General features: G+C 64.7%; 1 protein-coding gene across 1 annotated transcript in view; it reads left to right on the forward strand.

Annotated features, from left to right (window-relative positions):
- Positions 1-22,188, forward strand: part of LOC127036812 (plasma membrane calcium-transporting ATPase 3-like) — a 72,808-nt gene that overhangs the window by 7,610 nt on the left and 43,010 nt on the right. Inside the window, 5 exon segments of the mRNA XM_050928041.1 lie at positions 13,278-13,458; positions 13,687-13,937; positions 15,744-15,941; positions 20,453-20,710; positions 21,105-21,230. Of these exon segments, the coding sequence (XP_050783998.1) occupies positions 13,733-13,937; positions 15,744-15,941; positions 20,453-20,710; positions 21,105-21,230 (787 nt within the window). The 5' untranslated portion in view covers positions 13,278-13,458; positions 13,687-13,732.

Here is a 22,188-nt window from a genome sequence, read left to right on the forward strand (position 1 = left end):
CAGGAAGTTGTTGGGGTCCGTGGCTGGATCCGGGGGGGTCGGAGGATGGATCTGGGGGCTCCCCGCCCCCCCCGCTTGCCGCATTGCTCCGGCCGGCTGCACTCGCAGCTGCAGGGGCGGGGGCGGGATCAGGGCGATCCCTGCGCGGCTCCCATTGGCTTCTGCGCCGTGAGTGACAGCGGCGGGCGGTGTCCGTGGAGGAGGAGACGCCAAGCGCTCTGCCCGCCGGGGGGGGAGCTGGGGGTCGGGAGCGAGGGGCACCGGCCGGGCTGGGGGGCAGGGGGCTGCGGGTCGGGAGTGAGGGGCACCAGCCGGGCTGGGGGGGCTGCGGGTCGGGAGCGAGGGGCACCGGCCGGGCTGGGGGGGCGGCGGGTCGGGAGTGAGGGGCACCGGCCGGGCTGGGGGGGCTGCGGGTCGGGAGCGAGGGGCACCGGCCGGGCTGGGGGGCAGGGGGCTGCGGGTCGGGAGTGAGGGGCACCAGCCGGGCTGGGGGGGCTGCGGGTCGGGAGTGAGGGGCACCGGCCGGGCTGGGGGGGCTGCGGGTCGGGAGTGAGGGGCACCGGCCGGGCTGGGGGGGCTGCGGGTCGGGAGTGAGGGGCACCGGCCGGGCTGGGGGGGCTGCGGGTCGGGAACGAGGGGCACCAGCCGGGCTGGGGGGCAGGGGGCTGCGGGTCGGGAGCGAGGGGCACCAGCCGGGCTGGGGGGCAGGGGGCTGCGGGTCGGGAGTGAGGGGCACCGGCCGGGCTGGGGGGGCTGCAGGTCGGGAGTGAGGGGCACCGGCCGGGCTGGGGGGCAGGGGGCTGCGGGTCGGGAGTGAGGGGCACCGGCCGGGCTGGGGGGGCTGCGGGTCGGGAGTGAGGGGCACCGGCAGGTCTGGGGGGGACTGTGTTCCCGTACCCTCTCTCCATTGGGCTGCCTAGCAAAGCCCATGGAAGGATTTGGGGGGTCGGCGGGTTACAGGTGGTTCTCAATGTCACCGAACCAACCAGCTGGGAAAGGGGGAGCTGCAGCTGGGGAAACCTCACACCGTGGAGCATCGGGTGGGAAGGGCCCGGGCCGGGTGGAGGAGCTTGTCCCAGACCCTCCCTTCACGTTGTCCCCTCCCTAACCCACCGCAGCTCCATCTGCCCCCCCCCCGGGGTCGGACCCATCTTCTTCCCGGCCCCGCGGGTCCCTGGGCGCCTTATCCCCAGCATCTCCTGTAGCCCCCCCAGCTCCCCGTATCCCTGGGGTCGACCATCGACCAGCCCAGACCAGCCCAGGGACCCCTCGGGACATCAGCTCCTGTCCCTGTCCCCGGCCCACTGGGCACAGGGCTCCAGGCCTGGCACCCGAACATCCCAGTCTCCCTGTCCCCCCCGGTCTCTGCCCCTGGCACACTGGACACAGGGCTCCAGGCCTGGCACCCGAACGTCCCAGTCTCCCTGTCCCCCCTGGTCCCTGTCCCCGGCCCACTGGGCACAGGGCTCCAGGCCTGGCACCCGAACGTCCCAGTCTCCCTGTCCCCCCTGGTCTCTGCCCTCGGCACACTGGACACAGGGCTCCAGGCCTGGCACCCGAACATCCCAGTCTCCCTGTCCCCCCTGGTCTCTGCCCCCGGCACACTGGACACAGGGCTCCAGGCCTGGCACCCTAACATCCCAGTCTCCCTGTCCCCCCTGGTCTCTGCCCTCGGCACACTGGGCACAGGGCTCCAGGCCTGGCACCCAAAATCCCAGTCTCCCTATCCCCCCTGTTCTCTGCCCCCGGCACACTGGACACAGGGCTCCAGGCCTGGCACCCGAACATCCCAGTCTCCCTGTCCCCCCGGTCTCTGCCCCCGGCACACTGGACACAGGGCTCCAGGCCTGGCACCCAAAATCCCAGTCTCCCTATCCCCCCTGTTCTCTGCCCCCGGCACACTGGACACAGGGCTCCAGGCCTGGCACCCGAACATCCCAGTCTCCCTGTCCCCCCGGTCTCTGCCCCCGGCACACTGGACACAGGGCTCCAGGCCTGGCACCCAAAATCCCAGTCTCCCTGTCCCCCCTGGTCTCTGCCCCCGGCACACTGGGCACAGGGCTCCAGGCCTGGCACCCGAACATCCCAGTCTCCCTGTCCCCCCCAGTCTCTGCCCCTGGCACACTGGACACAGGGCTCCAGGTCTGGCACCCAACATCCCAGTCTCCCTTGGTGGGTTGCAGCCACATCCCATCGAGGGCTCAGGGTGATTGACGGAGCCACCCGACTCCTTCGCCTCCTGTCCCCCCGGCAAAGAGCAGAAATTCTTGTATTTCACCCCAGCGCGAGTCCCCAGAGGACAGTTTCGGCGCCAGGGGCTGGAAACCGAAGCAAGACAAACCAGTCTAGGAACAAGGTTCAGGCTTAGCCCAGGAAGAGGGACGAATTTCCCGGCATCATGGTGGAGTGTTTAGCTTCTCTTGGCTTGTGGCCAAAAGGGCGGCCAGGCCGGATAAATGGGGCGATTGTGAGGCGGTGCCAGGAGATTGTTTTCCCTCTAGGCTTGGCCCTGGCATGACCGTGGCTGGGATCCGGTGCCCACGTGAAGGATGGTGTCAGACACGAGCCAGGACTGAAGGAGCAGAAACGCTGCCTTAGCGGGGGAGACTCCAGGGGTGCCCATTAGCTGGAGATGGTCAAGGCCAGAAAAGCTCTGAGAAGATCCAAAGGCTGGACAGTGACGGGCAGGAGACAAGCGGTGCAGGGAACTGACCCTGGGATGAGGAACCTGGTCGGGGGAGGCTCCCTCCCGTTTCAGTCGAGCTCCGGGCAGGTCTGGGGCCTGGGTTGTGGGGTCGCAGCAGCAGAGCCAGGCGTCCGCCGTGGATGCCGACAGGATCCCAGTGCTGGGGCAGATGGGGTGAAGTGTAAGAGGCAGGAGATTGGACGGGACTCGATCGTCTAATGGCTCCTCCTGCTCTTTGCTCCCAGGAATCGGCTGCTTTCCGGTGGCCTGAGACGACGTGAAAACTGTTGTCAGTTCCCAGAAGAAAAAATCTTCTTTTGTGTGTGGTGGTGGGAATTCACATTTGGGTGGGAAAAAATTGGGGAGGAAAAACCAATCGGGGTCCCCCCCATAGCTGAGTTTTTGGTGGGTTTTTCACTGTGGATGTTTCATTGTGTCGGGAAAACAAATGCAGATGTGTTTGTCCAGCCGGTCCCAGCCTTGGTCTCCCTCGGCTCCCTAAGACCCTGGGAGGAGCCCCCGCCAGTGTCACCGTCCTTCTCGGGGGGGGGGTAAAGGAAGCCTGGGCAGTTGGGGTGTGTCACGGAGTCCTCGGGCGATGCTCTGGAACTGCTCCCCACCAAGCCAGGCAGGACTTTGGGGAGCCTCCTCTCCCTTGGAGCAGACTTGTTCAGGGCAAGAAGCTCCCACGGGCTTCACCTCCTGGGTCTCTCCTTGGAGCATTCAGCATCCTCTGCCCCTCCGTGCGCTTCCCACAGCGAGCCCGCCTCAGTGGGGTCCTGGGGGGGCCACAGGGTCCTGCACCCCCACTTCGCAGTCCGATGTGACTCTCAGCCAGCCAGTAACACAGAGGTTTATTCGATGGCAGGAACAGGGTCTAAAACAGCTTGTAGATACGGCGAACCGGACCCCTCAGCCAGGTCCATTCTGGGGGGCAGTGAGCCAGACCCCCCACGTCTGCACTTCACTCCTCGTCCCCAGCCAGCTCCAGACTAACAACCCCTCCAGCCCCTCCTCTGCTCAGCCCCTTTCCCGGGCCAGGAGGTCACCTGATCCCTTTGTCTCCAACACCTTCAGCTGGCACCTTTGCAGGGGGGGGCCCAGGCCATCAGTTGCCAGAAGACAGAGTGCCAGGCATTTAGGTGCACTGGCCCTTTGCTCTGCCAGATACTTAAGAACTGCCATGGGGACACTGAGGCACCAACACAGTATTCAGAGAAAACATTAAGAACATTCCCAGTTCGTCACATCTCTCCCCCCTTCGAGACCGAACTGAGCGAGGTCACTCCAGCCAGTGACCTGGGGAAGTTCGAACCCACCAACGTTCCCATGGATGCCCCAGCATCTCTCCCATTCCTCGGTGTGAGTTACACCAGGACAGTCCAGTCTCACACCCTCCCTTAGGTCGGGTGTGCTCGATGGCACTCGCAGGCTGCATGTGGGAGGGTTTATGCAGCCCACACCCTTTTGCTACCCCAGTACCCATGGGGTTCAAACTGGGACGGGGTCTTCTCCCCGCACTCTGGGCTGCGGTTCGGGCTCTCTTGGTTAAGAGCCCCCATCTTGGCCTTGGCCAGCTCTGGGCTGGGGCAGCCGCTCCCCACCTTGTGGCCCAGACACAACACCTCCGCCGTCCCCCCTTGCACTCTCCAGCTTTTACCGTCAGTCCCACCTCCTTGAGGCAGCCCAGCCCCCTCTACACCTGGGACACCTGTTCCTCCCAGGTCTGGCTAAAGATGCACATGTTATCAGTGTCTGCCAGGGCCAAGTTCTCCATCGCCCTCTGCTTCTCTAGAATCTCCCCAGGCCTAGGCATGGGGTCGGCATCGGACACTGTGATGGCTTTAAGCTTCTGATAGCCCCCACAAAACCAGATCATCCTGTCTCCCTTGGGGATCAGCCCCACGGGTGAGGCCCATGGGCTGTAAAATGGCTGGATCCCATCTAAAGCCAGCATGTCCCTAACCTCTCTCTCCAGGTTCTGGGCTGCTTTCCCAGTGACTCTGAACGGGGAACACCTGATGGGGACATTGGCTCCCACCTCAGGGAAGAGATCCCCCCGGGGGTCTTCCCCCTTCTCCATCCAATTCTCCCCTTCCAGGTCCAGGGGTCCCCTCACTTTCCTTCTGTCCAGCAGCTCTAAAGAGGAGAACCCTGTGGATTCCTGGGGCACCGCCAGCTGCCTCCCGATCCCCCCAGTTCTACTTCCCCTTGGGGAGCCCATTCCCGGTACAGGGATCCCTTCTCCCGCAGGACTCTGTCCCTGCAGCCTTCCCCAAGGGGGTTTGCAGCGCTGTGGCCAGCAAGTTCCCTCAGCTTCTCCAAGGAGGGATCCCTCTGCAGCTCGGTCTGGGATTCAGCGGCTGGGGCAGGGAGTGGGACCTGCTCCCTCTCGCTGGCTGGGCCTGGAGTCACAGCCCCCCTGAGCCCTGTCCCTGGTAGCTCCCTCCCTGCTGTGTAATCACTTCCCAGCAGCACATCTGGACCAGGCAAACCTGGTTGGCAGCCGACCTGCCCTGCCCGGGTGTCCCCCCACTCAGCTGGGGTCTCAGCTCTCCCCGTGCTCAGCACTGCCCTTGCTGTCCCAGTGGGGGCAGGCAGCGAGCTCTTTGCTCTGGTCCCAGCATCAGAGCCAGCGTGAGCCCCCTCTCTGGTGTGCAGGGGGGCGGGGAGCATCTCTCCCTCCCACTCAGCCCCAGGGGGCTGGTTACAGGTAGGCAGGTATCCTGAGCCCTGCAGCCCCTCCCCCCTGCCAGCCAGGTTATTTGCATTTTCACTGACCATTTCCATCCTAGCCAATTGGTTCTCTGGATTTGAATTCAAACCCTCGGCCGTTACAGGAGCGGGGCCTGGATCCTGGCCCAAGGGGAGACAGTCACCACCCAACAGGGCCTCCGAGCCGATATCCTGGAGAACCCCAACCACCAGCCAGCCCGACCCCTCCTGGGTCTGCACAGGGATCTGGGCCATAGGCAGGGGGAGGGGCTTCACCCCAGGGACCTTCACCCAGGTCCCACAGCCCCTTAGCAGCTGGGGCTGCACCACCGCAGTTCTCCCTGTCCCAGGGTCTCGCCCCCGCAGGCGTGTTTCCCCACTGACCCCTGGGCAGCCCCCTATGTCTCTCTGCTCCACCATCACCAGTCCATGCTGCTGCTGCTTCTCATGCAGCTTTTCCTCGGGCTCTTGCTCTCTCTCATGGTCCTCTCGCTCTCTCGGGCTCTGCTCCCATCCCATCCATCCCCGATCCCCTGATGGGGAACCCAATCGTGAAGACCCTCATCTGGTTGGGGACCAGACTCCCGGGGATGCCTGGCTGATGCTCCAGCTGCTCCCAGATCCTCTTGTAGCCCCATCTGGGTCAGGAATCTGCTCCTCAGAGCGGTCCTCCTCCTCCAACTGCACGATTAACTGTGTCTTGGTGAACGTCCCCATGCGTAACCCTCTCTTTGTGCACAGGATCACAATGTCCTTCTCAAGGAGATGGTGATAGGCCATCACTTCACCGTTACCAAGTGGCTCTGGACTCACAGGGCTGTGTGCTCTTGGCTCCCCCATGGTTTCCAGGAAGAACCCCTGGTGTGCCAGCCCTTCTCGTGATCACCACCTCTTTGCCAGGGTCGAGCTGCAGACTCCTCCGCCCCTGGGACTGCTCCTGCAATCCCCAGGGGAACCCTGCTACTGCAAACATCCTTCTCTCACCCAGGGTCGAATGGCAAGCTCCTCCGCCCCTGGGACTGCTCGCTGCAGTCCTCCGGGGGACCCCGTTACTCCAACAGTCCTTCTCGCTGGTCACACACTCCCAGAGGTTAACTGCCCCCTGAAACCGTCCCTCTCTGAGCCTTCAGCACGCCTGGTCCTCATTATCCCTCCTTTGTTTTACTGCTCCCCAGTCACTTACTGCAAGCAGCGCCATTCATGGGGTGCAGTACATCCCACGGCTGCCACCAGTTGTCACGGAGTCACCGGGCGATGCTCTGGAACTGCTCCCCACAAAGCCAGTCAGGACTTTGAGGAGCCTCCTCTCCCTTGGAGCAGACTTGTTCAGGGCAAGAAGCTCACACGTCTTCACCTCCTGGGTCTCTCCTTGGAGCATTCAGCATCCTCTGCTCCTCCGTGCGCTTCCCACAGTGAGCCCCCCCCCCCAGCGGGGTCCTGGGGAAGCCACAGGTTCCTGCACCCCCACTTTGCAGTCAGACGTGACTCTCAGCCAGCCAGTAACACAGAGGTTTATTTGATGGCAGGAACAGGGTCTAACACAGAGCTTGTAGGTACCGCGAACCGGACCCCTCGGCCGGGTCCATTCTGGGGGACAGTGAGCCAGACCCCCCCTCTGCCCTCACTCCTCTTCCCCAGCCAGCTCCAGACTGACCCCCCCACCCCCTCCTCTCTGCTCAGCTCCTTTCCCAGGCCAGGGGGTCTCCTGACCCCTTTGTCACCAACACCTTCAGCTGGCACCTTTGCAGGGGGGGGGCCCAGGCCATCAGTTGCTAGGAGACAGAGGGTCAGGCATTTAAGGGCACTGGCCCTTTGCTCTGCCAGATACTAAAGAACTGCCATGGGGACACTGAGGCACCAACACAGTACTGAGAGAAAACATTAAGAACATTCCTAGCTCATCACAGGATGGGGCTGGCCGGGGTGCGGGAGAAACGTCTTGGCGTGGGAGCTTCCCGGGTTCTCGTCCATCAGGCGTGTAACCGACATCTCAGCCGCATTCGCTGACCCACAGACCAAGACCCAGCAGCTGGGCATCTCTGGTGCGTCTTCAAACACTGGGCCCCTCCCTCACCCGCTGCCCCCTCTCCAGCAGTGACAGTGGCATTAACCCCCAGGCTACCTCGGGGGGGGGCGGAATGGGAATTTCTTGGGCTCAAGACAGAGCGACCCTGAACAGAGCCCACGGCAGGAGGCGGAAAGAGATGGTATCAGGTCCCTGCTGGCCTGTGGCTCGGGGATTCGGATCCCATGAGTCTGCCTCTGATTGGAAGTCCTGGGGTCCAGACTGGTGTCCCTGGGCTTCTGATCTGGGCTCATTGACTCCACAGGATGGACCTGGGCAGCTGATGGGTCGGCGGCGACTCTGCCATGGCTCCTGGCCACCAGGCTACAGGCACCCAACAGACTCGCAAGGGTGGAGCCGGGTGCGAAGGGGGGGCACCTTACCTGGGGAAACTGAGGCACGAGAAGGGCGACAGCTGGGAGGTTCAGAGGCATGGACTGAGAGATCTGTTTCCAACCCATGGAAAAATTTAATGGGGGCCTAGTGGGTTAGACTGGGGAGCAGGGGCTCGGAGTCCAGATACCTGGGTTCTCTCCCCAGCACTGGGAGGGGAGGGGGCTCTAGTGGGTCAGAGCAGGGGGGGCTGGGAGCCAGGACTCCTGGGTTCTCTCCCCGGCACTGGGAGGGGAGTGGGGGTCTAATGGTTAGAACAGGGGGTAGAGCATATTTCTGGGACCATCCAGAAGAAAGTTAATGGGGATTGAAACTTTCCAGAGTCATGGGCATCAGCGGCCCCCTGATGATGGGGAAAAGGGGGTGACAATAACTGGATTTCTGGCCTTTTCCTCTGCAGCAGCCTGGGCCGGGGCAGGAGACGACCCCAGGCTAGATGGGCAGCAGGATTCATTTATCCCAGGGCTGGTCGAGCAGGGGGCTGCGGGTCAGGAGTGAGGGGCATTGGCAGAGCTCTGGGGTGGGGCTAGAGGAAGCTCTGCCGGTGCCCCTCACTCCTGACCCGCAGCCCCCTGCGATTGCCCATGCTGGGGTTGGTGTGGAAGTGGAGGGTCCGGCCTCTCTCCGGTTCTCCGAGGTCCCCAGAAGCTGCAGGGAGGGAAGGATGGAACCACAAGCAGGAATGTGCCAGACCCGGCAGGCGTCTCTACCACAGATCACTTGGCAACGGTGGTAAAAATAGCTCAGGATTCGGAGGAATCCAGTGCCCCCAAGACTGGCTTTGCTAAGCCGCGCGGCTCCAGGCACCCCAGACCTAACCTGGGGGTGGGAGGGCTTAGCACGGAGCTCGAGGGGTGCTGTGCTGTGGGGTGGGGGGCCTGGTGGGAGGCACCATGCTGTGGGGTGGGGAGCTTGGTGGGAGGCACTGTGCTGTGGGGTGGAGGGCGTGGAGGGCTTGGAGGGGCGCCATGCTGTGGGGTATGGGACTCGGTGGGGGGTGCTGTCCCCTGGCAGCAGGGCCAGGTGCTGGGGGGTGCTGTGCTGTGGGGTGGGGGGGGCTTGTGGGGGGTGCTCTCCCCTGGCAGCAGGGCCAGGTGCTGGGGGGTGCTGTGCTGTGGGGTGGGGGGGCTCGGTGGGGGTGCTGTGCTGCAGGGTGGGGGGGCTTGTGTAGGGTGCTCTCCCCTGGCAGCAGGGCTGGGCGCTGGAGGGCACCATGCTGGGGGGCAGGGAGGGGACTGGTCACTTTTAGGGAATGAATTTGCAATATTTCCAGTGTGGGGGGGGAATTCATTTCCTGATGTTCCGAGGTTGCTAAAGGAAAAGATCCCTTGGCCCCACTCTAGTGGGTGAGAGCGGGGTGGGGCTGGGAGCCAGGACTCCTGGGTTATCTCCCCGGCTCTGGGAGGGGAGTGGGGGCTGGTGGGTTAGAGCAGGTGGGGCTGGGAGCCAGGACTCCTGGGTTATCTCCCCGGCTCTGGAAGGGGAGTGGGGGCTCGTGGGTCAGAGCAGGGGGGCTGGGAGCCAGGACTCCTGGGTTCTCTCCCCGGCCCTGGGAGGGGAGTGGAGGCTCGTGGGTTGGAGCAGGGGGTGGCTGGGAGCCAGGACTCCTGGGTTCTCTCCCCGGCCCTGGGAGGGGAGTGGGGGCCAGTGGGTTAGAGCAGGGGGTGGCTGGGAGCCCGGACTCCTGGGTTCTCTCTGTGGCTCTGGGAGGGGAGGGGGCGTTGGTGGGTTAGACCGGGGGGCTGGGAGCCAGGACTCCTGGGTTCTCTCCCGGCTCTGGGAAGGGAGTGGGGGCTGGTGGTTAGAGCAGGGGTGGCTGGGAGCCAGGACTCCTGGGTTCTCTCCTGGCTCTGGGAGGGGAGTGGGGCCTGGTGGTTAGAGCGACACATCACCGCGACCCCACACTCCACGGCGCGTTGCTCCGCTGGGATTCGATCTCTCTCCCTTTTTCCCAGGGCGGGATTGGCCCCAGCAGCCCCCGGGGTCCCGCCCTCCCCCGAGCAGGCGCCTTCAGCTGCACTGGTAGTTCCCAGCAGCTGCTCTCCCTGCGCTAATGAGTAAACAGCCCCGCTGCAGCCAGGGCTCAGCGCCTGGCTGGAGCCACCCAGACACCTGAGCAATGACTGCAGCGGGGGAGTGAGGGGCACCGGCAGAGCTGGGGGGCCCAGGGCCAGGCTAGCAGGGGCTGCGGGTCAGGAGTGTGGGGCACTGGCAGAGCTGGGGGGGAGCCCAGGGCTGGGCTAGCAGGGGCTTCAGGTCGGGTGTGAGGGGCACTGGCAGAGCTGGGGGCCCGGGTCCAGGCTAGCAGAAGCTGCGGGTTGGGAGTGAGGGGCGCCAGCAGGGTTGCGGGGCCCAGGGCCGGGCTAGGAGAGGTTGCAGGTCCGGAGTGAGGGGCACTGGCAGAGCTGGGGGGAGCCCAGGGCTGGGCTAGGAGGGGCTGGGGTTCAGGAGTGAGGGGCACCGGCAGAGCTGGGGGGAGCCCAGGACTGGGCTAGCTGGGGCTGGGGTTCAGGAGTGAGGGGCACCGGCAGAGCTGGGGGGAGCCCAGGACTGGGCTAGCTGGGGCTGGGGTTCAGGAGTGAGGGGCACTGGCAGGGCTGGTGGAGGGGCTGCAGGTCGGGAGTGAGGGGCGTCGGCAGAGCTGCAGGACAAATGAATGGAAGAGTTGTTGGGTGGATGGATGGACAGGGTGTCACAGATCCACGTGCTCTGGTCTATGCCCCAGCCTGTAGCCAGTCTCCCGGGAGTGACCCCTTTAGCAGACCGGGCCCCAAGGCCCCACACAGTTGCACCATGGGAGGCCCATGGGTCTTTGAGACCAGTGCTCCCTGTCCCTCTCTGGAGTGAAGCCAGCCCAGCCAGCCCCCTGCGGGAGGCTTGTCCAGGCCACCTGGCTCGAGGGTCCCACTGTTCTTAGGGAAGTGGCAGTCCAAGCCCAGCCTAGTCTGGTGAGTGTCTGGCCGCGTAGCAGGGAGCCTCAACTTCCATGTCCCCCACAGGCTTCCCCCTCTGTCCATTTCCATGGGGGGTGGGTGAAGTCGCTGTTGGGTTGGGTGGCTGGGTGAAGGTGTGGCTGGGTGAGTAAGGTGCAGTTGGGTTGGTTGGTGGATGAGTGAAGGTGTGGCTCGGTGGCTGGGTGAGTAAGGTGCGGTTGGGTTGGTTGGTGGATGGGTGAAGATGATGCTGTTGGGTTGGGTGGCTGGGTGGGTGAAGGCGCTGTTGGGTTGAGTGGATGGGTGGTGGGTGGGTGAAGGTGCTGTTGGGTTGGGTGGATGGGTTGGTGGGTGGGTGGGTGAAGATGATGCTGTTGGGCTGGGTGGGTTGGTGGTTGGGTGGCTGGGTGAGTGAAGGTGCAGTTGGGTGGATGGCTTGGTGGGTGTTTGTGTGGCTGGGTGAGTGAAGGTGCTGTTCGGTTGGGTGGCTGGGTGAAGGTGTGGCTGGGTGGCTGGGTGAGTAAGGTTGGGTTGGTTGGTGGATGGGTGAAGATGATGTTATTGGGTTGGGTGGCTGGGTGGCTGGGTGAAGGTGTGGCTGGGTGAGTAAGGTGCAGTTGGGTTGGTTGGTGGATGGGTGAAGGTGATGCTATTGGGTTGGGTGGCTGGGTGAAGGTGTGGCTGGGTGGCTGGGTGAGTAAGGTGCGGTTGGGTTGGTTGGTGGATGGGTGAAGGTGCTGTTGGGTTGGTTGGTGGATGGGTGAAGGTGCTGTTGGGTGGGTGGTTGGGTGGGTGAAGGTGATGCTGTTGGGTTGGGTGGCTGGGCGAAGGTGCTGTTGGGTGGCTGGGTGGGTGAAGGTGCTGTTGGGTTGGGTTGGGTGGGTGGGTGGGTGGGTGAAGGTGCTGTTGGGTGGGTGGCTGGGTGAGTGAAGATGCTGTTGGGTTGGTTGGTGGATGGGTGAAGGTGCTGTTGGGTGGGTGGCTGGGTGAGTGAAGATGCTGTTGGGTTGGATGGCTGGGTGGGTGAAGGTGATGCTGTTGGGTGGGGGGCTGGGTGAGTGAAGGTGCGGTTGGGTTGGTTGGTGGATGGGTGAAGGTGCTGTTGGGTGGGTGGTTGGGTGGGTGAAGGTGATGCTGTTGGGTTGGGTGGCTGGGCGAAGGTGCTGTTGGGTGGCTGGGTGGGTGAAGGTGCTGTTGGGTTGGGTTGGGTGGGTGGGTGGGTGGGTGAAGGTGCTGTTGGGTGGGTGGCTGGGTGAGTGAAGATGCTGTTGGGTTGGTTGGTGGATGGGTGAAGGTGCTGTTGGGTTGGGTGGGTCAAGGTGTGGCTGGGTGGCTGGGTGAGTGAAGGTGTGGTTGGGTTGCTTGGTGGATCGGTGAAGGTGCTGTTGGGTTGGGTGGGTGAAGGTGATGCTGTTGGGTGGGTAGCTGGGTGGGTGAAGGTGATGCTGTTGGGTGGGGGGCTGGGTGGGTGAAGGTGCTGTTGGGTGGATGGGTTGGTGGGTGGGTGAAGGTGCGGTTGGGTTGGTTGGTGGATGGGTGAAGGGGATGCTGTTGGGTTGGGTGGCTGGGTGAGTGAAGGTGCGGTTGGGTTGGTTGGTGGATGGGTGAAGGTGCTGTTGGGTTGGTTGGTGGATGCGTGAAGGTGCTGTTGGGTTGGGTGGCTGGGTGGGTGAAGGTGGTGCTGTTGGATGGGGGGCTGGGTGGGTGAAGGTGCTGTTGGGTGGATGAGTTGGTGGGTGGGTGAAGATGATGCTGTTGGGTGGGGGGCTGGGTGAGTGAAGGTGCTGTCGTGTGGATGGGTTGGTGGGTGGGTGAAGGTGATGCTGTTGGGTGGGGGGCTGGGTGGGTGAAGGTGATGCTGTTGGGTGGATGGGTTGGTGGGTGGGTGAAGGTGCTGTTGGGTTGGAGGCTGGGTGGGTTTGTGGTTGAGTGGCTGGGGGGGTGAAGGTGCTGTTGGGTTGGGTGGCTGGGTGGGTGAAGGTGCTGTTGGGTTGGTTGGTGGATGGGTGAAGGTGCTGTTGGGTTGGGTGGCTGGATGAGTGAAGGTGCTGTTGAGTGGGGGGCTGGGTGGGTGAAGGTGATGCTGTTGGGTGGGGGGCTGGGTGGGTGAAGGTGCTGTTGGGTGGATGGGTTGGTGGGTGGGTGAAGGTGCTGTTGGGTTGGAGGCTGGGTGGGTTTGTGGTTGGGTGGCTGGGTGGGTGAAGGTGCTGTTGGGTTGGTTGGTGGATGGGTGAAGGTGCTGTTGGGTTGGGTGTCTGGGTGAGTGAAGGTGCTGTTGGGTGGGGGGCTGGGTGGGTGAAGGTGATGCTGTTGGGTGGATGGGTTGGTGGGTGGGTGAAGGTGACGCTGTTGAGTGGGGGGCTGGATGGGGTGCCGCTAGGTGGGTGGATGCTCATGGGGATGCATGGACAGATGTGGGCACTAGAGGGGGCTCCCCCCAAGTCTGACACACACCCTGACACTCCTCTCCATGTGACTCCCCCAGGTGCCCCCGGAGCGGCGGGGGGCAGGCTGCTGCCCAGCTCTGACCAGGGTCCCCCCATAGTGACCGGCCCAGCTTTGTCAATGGATTGGCCATTTGGCCGCGCTCTGCTCGCCGGCCACGGCTGCTAGGGGGGACCCGTCTTCGGAGGATGGAGACTCCGACACAAAGAAGGTGCTGACCGGTGAGTGAGGGAAGGGGTGTGACTGCTGGGGGAGAGCACCCCCTGCCCAGCCCCCCACAGCACGGTGCCCCCCAGCACCCAGCTCTGCCTGCCAGGGGAGAGCACCCCCTGCCCAGCCCCCCACCCTGCCCCCCGCAGCACGGTGCCCCCCAGCACCCAGCTCTGCCTGCCAGGGGAGAGTGCCCCCTGCCCAGCCCCTCCCTCACTTCTTCCTCTGCTCCTGTGCAGGCTTCCCCGTCCGCCCCAGCACCAGCCCCGGCTCTCTCCCGCTGCCATGGGCGACCTGGCGAACAGCGCGCTGGATTTCTACCCCAAGAGCCAGCGGCGGGCGCTGAACCATGCGGGCGGCCTGGGCTGCACCCTGCCCGAGCTGCGGGGCCTCATGGAGCTGCGCGGGGCTGAGGCATTGCAGAAGATCCAGGACGGCTACAGCGACATCAGCGGGCTCTGCCACCGGCTCAAAACCTCCCCGACCGAAGGTATCGGCTGCTCCGTCCATGGCGCGGGGGGTGGGAGGGGAGAACCCAGGAGTCCTGGCTCCCAGCCCCCCTGCTCTACCCCACCAGCCCCCAGTCCCCTCCCAGAGCTGGGGAGAGAACCCAGGAGTCCTGGCTCCCAGCCCTCTCGGCTCTAACCACAGCCCCCAGTCCCCTCCCAGAGCCAGGAGAGAACCCAGGAGTCCTGGCTCCCAGCCCTCTCGGCTCTAACCACCAGCCCCCACTCCCCTCCCAGAGCCAGGAGAGAGCCAAGGCATCCAGGCTCCCAGCCCTCCCGGCTCTAACCACCAGCCCCCAGTCCCCTCCCAGAGCCAGGAGAGAACCCAGGAGTCCAGGCTCCCAGCACCCCCCTGCTCTGACCACCAGCCCCCACTCCCCTTCCAGAGCCGGCAGAGAACCCAGGAGTCCGGGCTCCCAGCCCCCCCTGCTCTGACCACCAGCCCCCACTCCCCTCCCAGAGCCAGGAGAGAACCCAGGAGTCCTGGCTCCCAGCCCCCCCCTGCTCTAACCACCAGCCCCCACTCCCCTCCCAGAGCCGGGAGAGAACCCAGGAGTCCTGGCTCCCAGCCCCCCTGCTCTGACCACCAGCTCCCACTCCCCTCCCAGAGCCAGGAGAGAACCCAGGAGTCCAGGCTCCCAGCCCTGCCCTGCTCTGACCACCAGCCCCCACTTCCCTCCCAGAGCCAGGAGAGAACCCAGGAGTCCTGGCTCCCAGCCCGGAGCCGGGAGGGAAACCTGGGATACTGACATTGGGTCTTTTTCAAAGGGTTAAAATCTGGCCTCCCAGGTGTTTTATCTGGGGCCTCCTGGCTGAGACGCGCCCCCTCGTGGGGGGGGGGAGGGCTGGGAGCCCGGACTCCTGGGTTCTCTCCTTCTAATGAGGCTTCATTAAGGTTCCACAGGTGGCTTCAGCCCCTGGAGAAGTGTGGGGGCACGGACAGAGCCGGGGGGCACTGGCTGGGTGGGCGGAGCTGGCCGGGGGGCCGGGGACGGAGGCTGGGGGCTGTCCCGGAGGGCGGGGCTAGAGCCGGGGTCGGGGGGTCTCTGAGCAGAGCTGCAGCGTCGGCTCCTGCGCCGGGTTCCCCTTGACTCGCCCTTCAGGCTGCGGCAGAGCCGGGGGGGCAGGGACCCCCCCGCCCGGAGCTCAGCGACCTGTCCCAGCGCCCCCCCGTGACCCCCGCGCAGCACAGCCCCCCTCGAGCCTGGTTCCATCTGCCAGGGGAGAACGCCCCCCGCCCAGGACGCCTGGGTTCTCCGCCCGGCTCCGGGGGGTGGGGGGCTGGGAGCCAGGACGCCGGGGTTCCCTCTGTGACATCTGTGCCTTGCTCTGCAGAGGCAGCCCCAGCGCCCCTGTGTGCTTCATTCATTTCAAAGGGTGCCAGGGGCGGGGGAGGAGGCCCAGCTGCCCAGGACAGGATCCGACCCCCTGGGTGATCAAAGGACCCCAGTGGCCCTGGCCCGCCCCCCCCCCCCGCGCGCTCGCTCTCACCCACCTGCCAGCTCGTTAAATATTTAAAATGTCACCAGTCCCAGGGACCATCTGCAAATTCTCCACAGCACTGACCTGGCTCTGGGACCCACAGTGAAATACACCAGAGTCCTGGCTCCCAGCCCTCCCCCCTGCTCTAACCAACGGCTCCCACTCCCCTCCCAGGGACGGGAGAGAACCCAGGAGTCCTGGCTCCCAGGCCCCCTGCTCTAACCACCAGCCCCCACTCCCCTCCCAGAGCCAGGAGAGAACCCAGGAGTCCTGGCTCCAGCTTCCCCCCTCTCTCTGCCCCTGCTCAGGCCTGTCGGACAACGCGGCCGACCTGGAGAAGCGGCGGCAGATCTACGGCCAGAACTTCATCCCGCCCAAGCAGCCCAAGACCTTCCTGCAGCTGGTGTGGGAGGCTCTGCAGGACGTGACCCTGATCATCCTGGAGATCGCAGCGATCATCTCCCTGGGTCTGTCCTTCTACGCCCCCCCCGGAGAGGAGAGCGAAGGTCAGTCCTGGTCTGGGGCTTCCTCCCCACCCCGAGATGGGGCGGGGCTGCCTCCGTGGAGCCAGATCCCAGGGACAGCAGCTTGGGGTGGGGAAGGAAGGAGGCGGGTGGAGGGGGGTGTCCACACCTGGGAGGTGGCTCAGGTGTGTTTGGGTCACGGGACTGTAAGGGGGGATAAGGCTCCGTCCGTCTGTCTGGCAAACCTTCATCCGTCCATCTGGCACGCCTCCATCTGTCCATCCACTGACCTACCCGTCCACCCGCAGCCCCGTCCGTCCGTCCACCCACTGCTCCGTCCGTCCACTGACCTACCTGTCCACCCGCTGCCCTGTCCATCCGTCCACTACGCCTCCATCCGTCCATCCACTGACCTACCTGTCCACCCGCTGCTCCGTCCGTCCGTCCACCCGCTGCTCCTTCCGTCCGTCCACCTGCTGCTCCATCTGTCCACTGACCTACCTGTCCACCCGCTGCCCCGTCCGTCCGTCCACTACGCCTCCATCTGTCCATCCACTGACCTACCCGTCCACCCGCAGCCCCGTCCATCCGTCCACCCACTGCTCCGTCCGTCCACTGACCTACCTGTCCACCCGCTGCCCCGTCCATCCGTCCACTACGCCTCCATCCGTCCATCCACTGACCTACCTGTCCACCCGCTGCTCCGTCCGTCCGTCCACCCGCTGCTCCTTCCGTCCGTCCACCTGCTGCTCCATCTGTCCACTGACCTACCTGTCCACCCGCTGCCCCGTCCGTCCGTCCACTACGCCTCCATCTGTCCATCCACTGACCTACCCGTCCACCCGCAGCCCCGTCCGTCCGTCCACCCACTGCTCCGTCCGTCCACTGACCTACATGTCCACCCGCTGCCCCGTCCATCCGTCCACTACGCCTCCATCCGTCCATCCACTGACCTACCTGTCCACCCGCTGCTCCGTCCGTCCGTCCACCCGCTGCTCCTTCCGTCCGTCCACCTGCTGCTCCATCTGTCCACTGACCTACCTGTCCACCCGCTGCCCCGTCCGTCCGTCCACTACGCCTCCATCTGTCCATCCACTGACCTACCCGTCCACCCGCAGCCCCGTCCGTCCGTCCACCCACTGCTCCGTCCGTCCACTGACCTACCTGTCCACCCGCTGCCCCGTCCATCCGTCCACTACGCCTCCATCCGTCCATCCACTGACCTACCTGTCCACCCGCTGCTCCGTCCGTCCGTCCACCCGCTGCTCCTTCCGTCCGTCCACCTGCTGCTCCATCTGTCCACTGACCTACCTGTCCACCCACTGCCCCGTCCGTCCGTCCACTACGCCTCCATCTGTCCATCCACTGACCTACCCGTCAACCCGCAGCCCCGTCCGTCCGTCCACCCACTGCTCCTTCCGTCCACTGACCTACCTGTCCACCCGCTGCTCCTTCCGTCCGTCCACCTGCTGCTCCATCTGTCCACTGACCTACCTGTCCACCCGCTGCCCCGTCCATCCGTCCACTACGCCTCCATCCGTCCATCCACTGACCTACCTGTCCACCCGCTGCCCCGTCCGTCCGTCCACTACGCCTCCATCTGTCCATCCACTGACCTACCCGTCCACCCGCAGCCCCATCCGTCCGTCCGTCCACCCACTGCTCCGTCCATCCACTGACCTACCTGTCCACCCACTGCCCCGTCCGTCCGTCCGTCCGCTGCTCCGTCCGTCCGCTACGCCTCCATCCGTCCATCCACTTACCTACCTGTTCACCCGCTGCCCCGTCCGTCCGTCCACCCACTGCCCCGTCCGTCTGCTACGCCTCCATCCGTCCATCCACTGAACTACCTGTCCACCTGCTGCCCCGTCCGTCCGTCCGCCTGCTGCTCCGTCCGTCCGTCCGTCAACCTGCTGCTCCGTCCATCTGTCCACTACGCCTCCATCTGTCCATCCACTGACCTACCTGTCCACCCGCTGCCCCATCCATCCGTCCACCCGCTGACCCATCTATCCGTCCGTCCGCTACACCTCCATCCGTCTGTCCGTCCACCCACTGCTCTGTCCGTCCACTCGCTTCGCCTCCATCTGTCCATCCACTGACCTACCTGTCCACCCACTGCCCCGTCCGTCTGTCCACCCGCTGCTCCATCCGTCCACTGACCTACCTGTCCACCCGCTGCCCCGTCCATCTGTCCACCTGCTGCACCATCCGTCCACTGACCTACCTGTCCACCCGCTGCTCCGTCTGTCCGTCCCCCCGCTGCTCCGTCCATCAGCTACGCCTCCATCCGTCCATCCACTGACCTACCTGTCCCCCCACTGCTCCGTCTGTCCGTCCCCCCGCTGCTCCGTCCATCAGCTATGCCTCCATCCGTCCATCCACTGACCTACCTGTCCACCCGCTGCTCTGTCCGTCTGTCCACTGACCTACCCGTCAACCTGCTGCTCCGTCCGTCCTGCTGCTACGCCTCCATCCATCCATCCACTGACCTACCTGATACCCGCTGCCCTGTCCAGCCGCTGACTCGTCTATCTGTCACGCCTCCATCTGTCCGCTACATCTCCATCCGTCCGGTCGTCCACCTGCTGCTCCGTCCGTCTGTCCACCCGCTGACCCACCCGTCCACCTGCTGCTCCGTCCAGCCATCCACCCCCCCATCCGTCCATCTGGCACGCCTTCATCCGTCCATCCACTGACCTTCCCGTCCACCTGCTGCTCCGTCCGTCCATCAACCCGCTGCTCCGTCCATCCATCAACCCGCTGACCCATCTGTCCGTCTGGTATGCCTCTATCCGTCCATCCACTGACCTACCTGTCCACCCGCTGCGCCATCCGTCCATCCGCTACACCTCCATCCATCCATCCACTGACCTACCTTTCCACCTACTGCTCCTTCCGTCCGTCCACCCGCTGCTCCGTCCGTCCGTCTGTCTGGCACGCCTCCATCCGTCCGCTATATGTCCACCCATCCGTCCATCAACCCGCTGCTCCGTCCATCCATCAACCCGCTGACCCATCTATCCGTCTGGTATGCCTCCATCCGACCATCCACTGACCTACCTGTCCACCCGCTGCCCCGTCCATCCACTGACCCGTCCCTCTGTCTGTCTGGCACGCCTCCATCTGTCCGCTACATCTCCATCCGTCCGGCCGTCCACCCGCTGACCTACCTGTCCACCTGCTGCTCCGTCCGGCCATCCACTCACTGACCCATCCATCCGTCCATCTGGCACGCCTTCATCCGTCCATCCACTGACCTACCCGTCCACCTGCTGCTCCGTCCGGCCGTGCACTCACTGACCCATCCATCCGTCCATCTGGCACGCCTTCATCCGTCCATCCACTGACGTACCCGTCCACCTGCTGACCCATCCATCCATCCATCTGGTATGCCTCCATCCATCCATCCTCTGATCTATCTGTCCACCCGCTGCTCCATCTGTCCATCCGCCTCCTGGTCCGTCCATCCGCTATGCCTCCGTCCGTCCATGCATCCAACCTTTGACCCATTTGTCCATCCACTGACCCACCCATCGATCCACTGGTCCGTCTGTCCATCAATCCGTTACTTCATCCATTTGTCCATCCACTGACCCACTCATCCAGCCAGCCACTGACCTATCCATCCGTCCAGCCTGGTCCATCTGCTACTCCTTCATCCATCTGGCCAGCCACTGATCCATCTGGCTGGCCGTCTACTGACTCATCCGTCTATCCGTCTGTTCCTCCATCAATGAGTCCATCCGTTCATCTGCTGATCCATCCATCCATCCAACTGTTGGCCTGTTCATCCAACCACTCCACCATCCATCCATCCATCCATCGACCCACCTGTCCGTCTGCTGATCCATCTGTCCATCCAACTGCTGACCTGTTCATCCAACCACTCCACCATCCATCCGTCCATCCGATCATCTAGTGACCCACCTGTCCGCTGACCCCTCCATCCATCCAATGACCCGTCCATCCACTGATCCATCCGTCCGTCCATCCACTGACCTATCTGTCCATCCACTGACCCGCCCGCCCATCTGCTGATCTATCTGTCCATCCAACCACTGACCCATCCATTCGTCCATCTGTCCGTCCAATGACCCACCCATCTGTCCACTGATCCATCTGTCCATCCAACCACTGACCCATCCATCTGTCCATCCACTGACCTACCCATCCATCCGCTGACCCGTCCATCCATACAGCTAGCCGCTAATCCATCCATCTGGCCAGCGGTCCACCCACCTATCCAGTCACTCATCCATGCCCTGCCCCGTCCCTGTGCTCACCCATCAGCCCACCCATGCCCTGATGCATTTCCCCCACTGCAGATCCTTCCCACCCCTGGCTGGGGGCTCCCCCCCCTTAATGCCACCTGGCCTGTGGGGGGAGGGGAGCAGGACCATGGGGGCGACTTCCTCCTCCACTGTCCCTATCTGTCAGCCTCAATGCATGTTCCCTCTCCTTGGCTCTGGCCTGACCTCCAACTCCTCCTTTCTGTCCCATTCCCTCTCTCTCCTGCTCTGCTGTGGTCCCTGCCCCGTGTTGCGGTGCAGCCTGTGGGAACCTGGCCACGGGGGCGGAGGACGAGGGCGAGTCAGAGGCCGGCTGGATTGAGGGGGCGGCTATCCTGCTCTCCGTCATCTGCGTGGTGCTGGTCACGGCCTTCAACGACTGGAGCAAGGAGAAGCAGTTCCGGGGACTGCAGAGCCGCATCGAGCAGGAGCAGAAATTCGCCGTCGTCCGCAACGGGCAGCAGATCCAGATCCCGGTGGCCGAGCTGGTGGTGGGAGATGTCGCCCAGATCAAATATGGTAAGTGTGCCTGACGCCGGGCTGGGGGGGTGATCCAGGGCAGCCCAGAGGCCAGGGCAGAGGGGCTTGCAGGGAGGGGGTGATCCAGAGTGGCCCCAACACCGTGGCAGAGGGGCTCGCGAGGCGGAAGGGCAATCCAATGCAGCCCGGAGGCCAGGGCAGAGGGGCTCCTGGGATTGATCATGGAAGGAATAGATTGCATGTGGCGCTGATCCCAGACGGCCTGACGCTGGGGCAGATGGCCATGTCGGTGTGATCTGAGATGGGGTTGTAGGGCATGTGGGTGCCATCTGGGCTATGCAGGTCCCATGTGGGGGGGCAGATCCAGGGAGTCCCAACATCAGGGCAGAGGAGCACACAGGTCCCATGTGGGCCATTTTCTCCCCTTCACCAGGCGACCTGCTCCCTGCTGACGGGGTTCTGATCCAGGGGAACGACCTGAAGATTGATGAGAGCTCCCTGACCGGGGAATCGGACCATGTGCGGAAATCCGTGGAGAAAGATCCCATGCTGCTCTCAGGTGGGTGTGTGCCGGGTGGTAGGGGGCGCTGCGCTATGGGGCTGGGGGCTCAGTGGGGGGCGCTCTCCCCCGGCAGTCCGTGCTGTGTGCTAGGGGGCGCTGCGCTATGGGGCGGGGGGCTCAGTGGGGGGCACTCTCCCCCGGCAGTCCATGCTAGGCGCTAGGGGGCGCTGCGCTATGGGGCGGGGGGCTCAGTGGGGGGCGCTCTCCCCAGGCAGTCCATGCTGGGCGCTAGAGGGCGCTGCGCTATGGGGCTGGGGGCTCAGTGGGGGGCACTCTCCCCCGGCAGTCCGTGCTGTGTGCTAGGGGGCGCTGCGCTATGGGGCGGGGGGCTCAGTGGGGGGCACTCTCCCCCGGCAGTCCATGCTGGGCGCTAGAGGGCGCTGCGCTATGGGGCTGGGGGCTCAGTGGGGGGCGCTCTCCCCAGGCAGTCCATGCTGGGCGCTAGAGGGCGCTGCGCTATGGGGCTGGGGGCTCAGTGGGGGGCACTCTCCCCCGGCAGTCCGTGCTGTGTGCTAGGGGGCGCTGCGCTATGGGGCGGGGGGCTCAGTGGGGGGCACTCTCCCCCGGCAGTCCATGCTGGGCGCTAGAGGGCGCTGCGCTATGGGGCTGGGGGCTCAGTGGGGGGCGCTCTCCCCAGGCAGTCCATGCTGGGCGCTAGAGGGCGCTGCGCTATGGGGCTGGGGGCTCAGTGGGGGGCACTCTCCCCCGGCAGTCCGTGCTGTGTGCTAGGGGGCGCTGCGCTATGGGGCGGGGGGCTCAGTGGGGGGCACTCTCCCCCGGCAGTCCGTGCTGGGCGCTAGGGGGCGCTGCGCTATGGGGCGGGGGGCTCAGTGGGGGGCACTCTCCCCCGGCAGTCCGTGCTGGGCGCTAGGGGGCGCTGCGCTATGGGGCTGGGGGCTTAGTGGGGGGCACTCTCCCCTGGCAGTCCATGCTGGGCGCTAGAGGGCGCTGCGCT

The sequence above is a fragment of the Gopherus flavomarginatus genome, chromosome 18, assembly GCF_025201925.1.
Source record: "Gopherus flavomarginatus isolate rGopFla2 chromosome 18, rGopFla2.mat.asm, whole genome shotgun sequence".
Classification (NCBI taxonomy): Eukaryota; Metazoa; Chordata; order Testudines; family Testudinidae; genus Gopherus; species Gopherus flavomarginatus.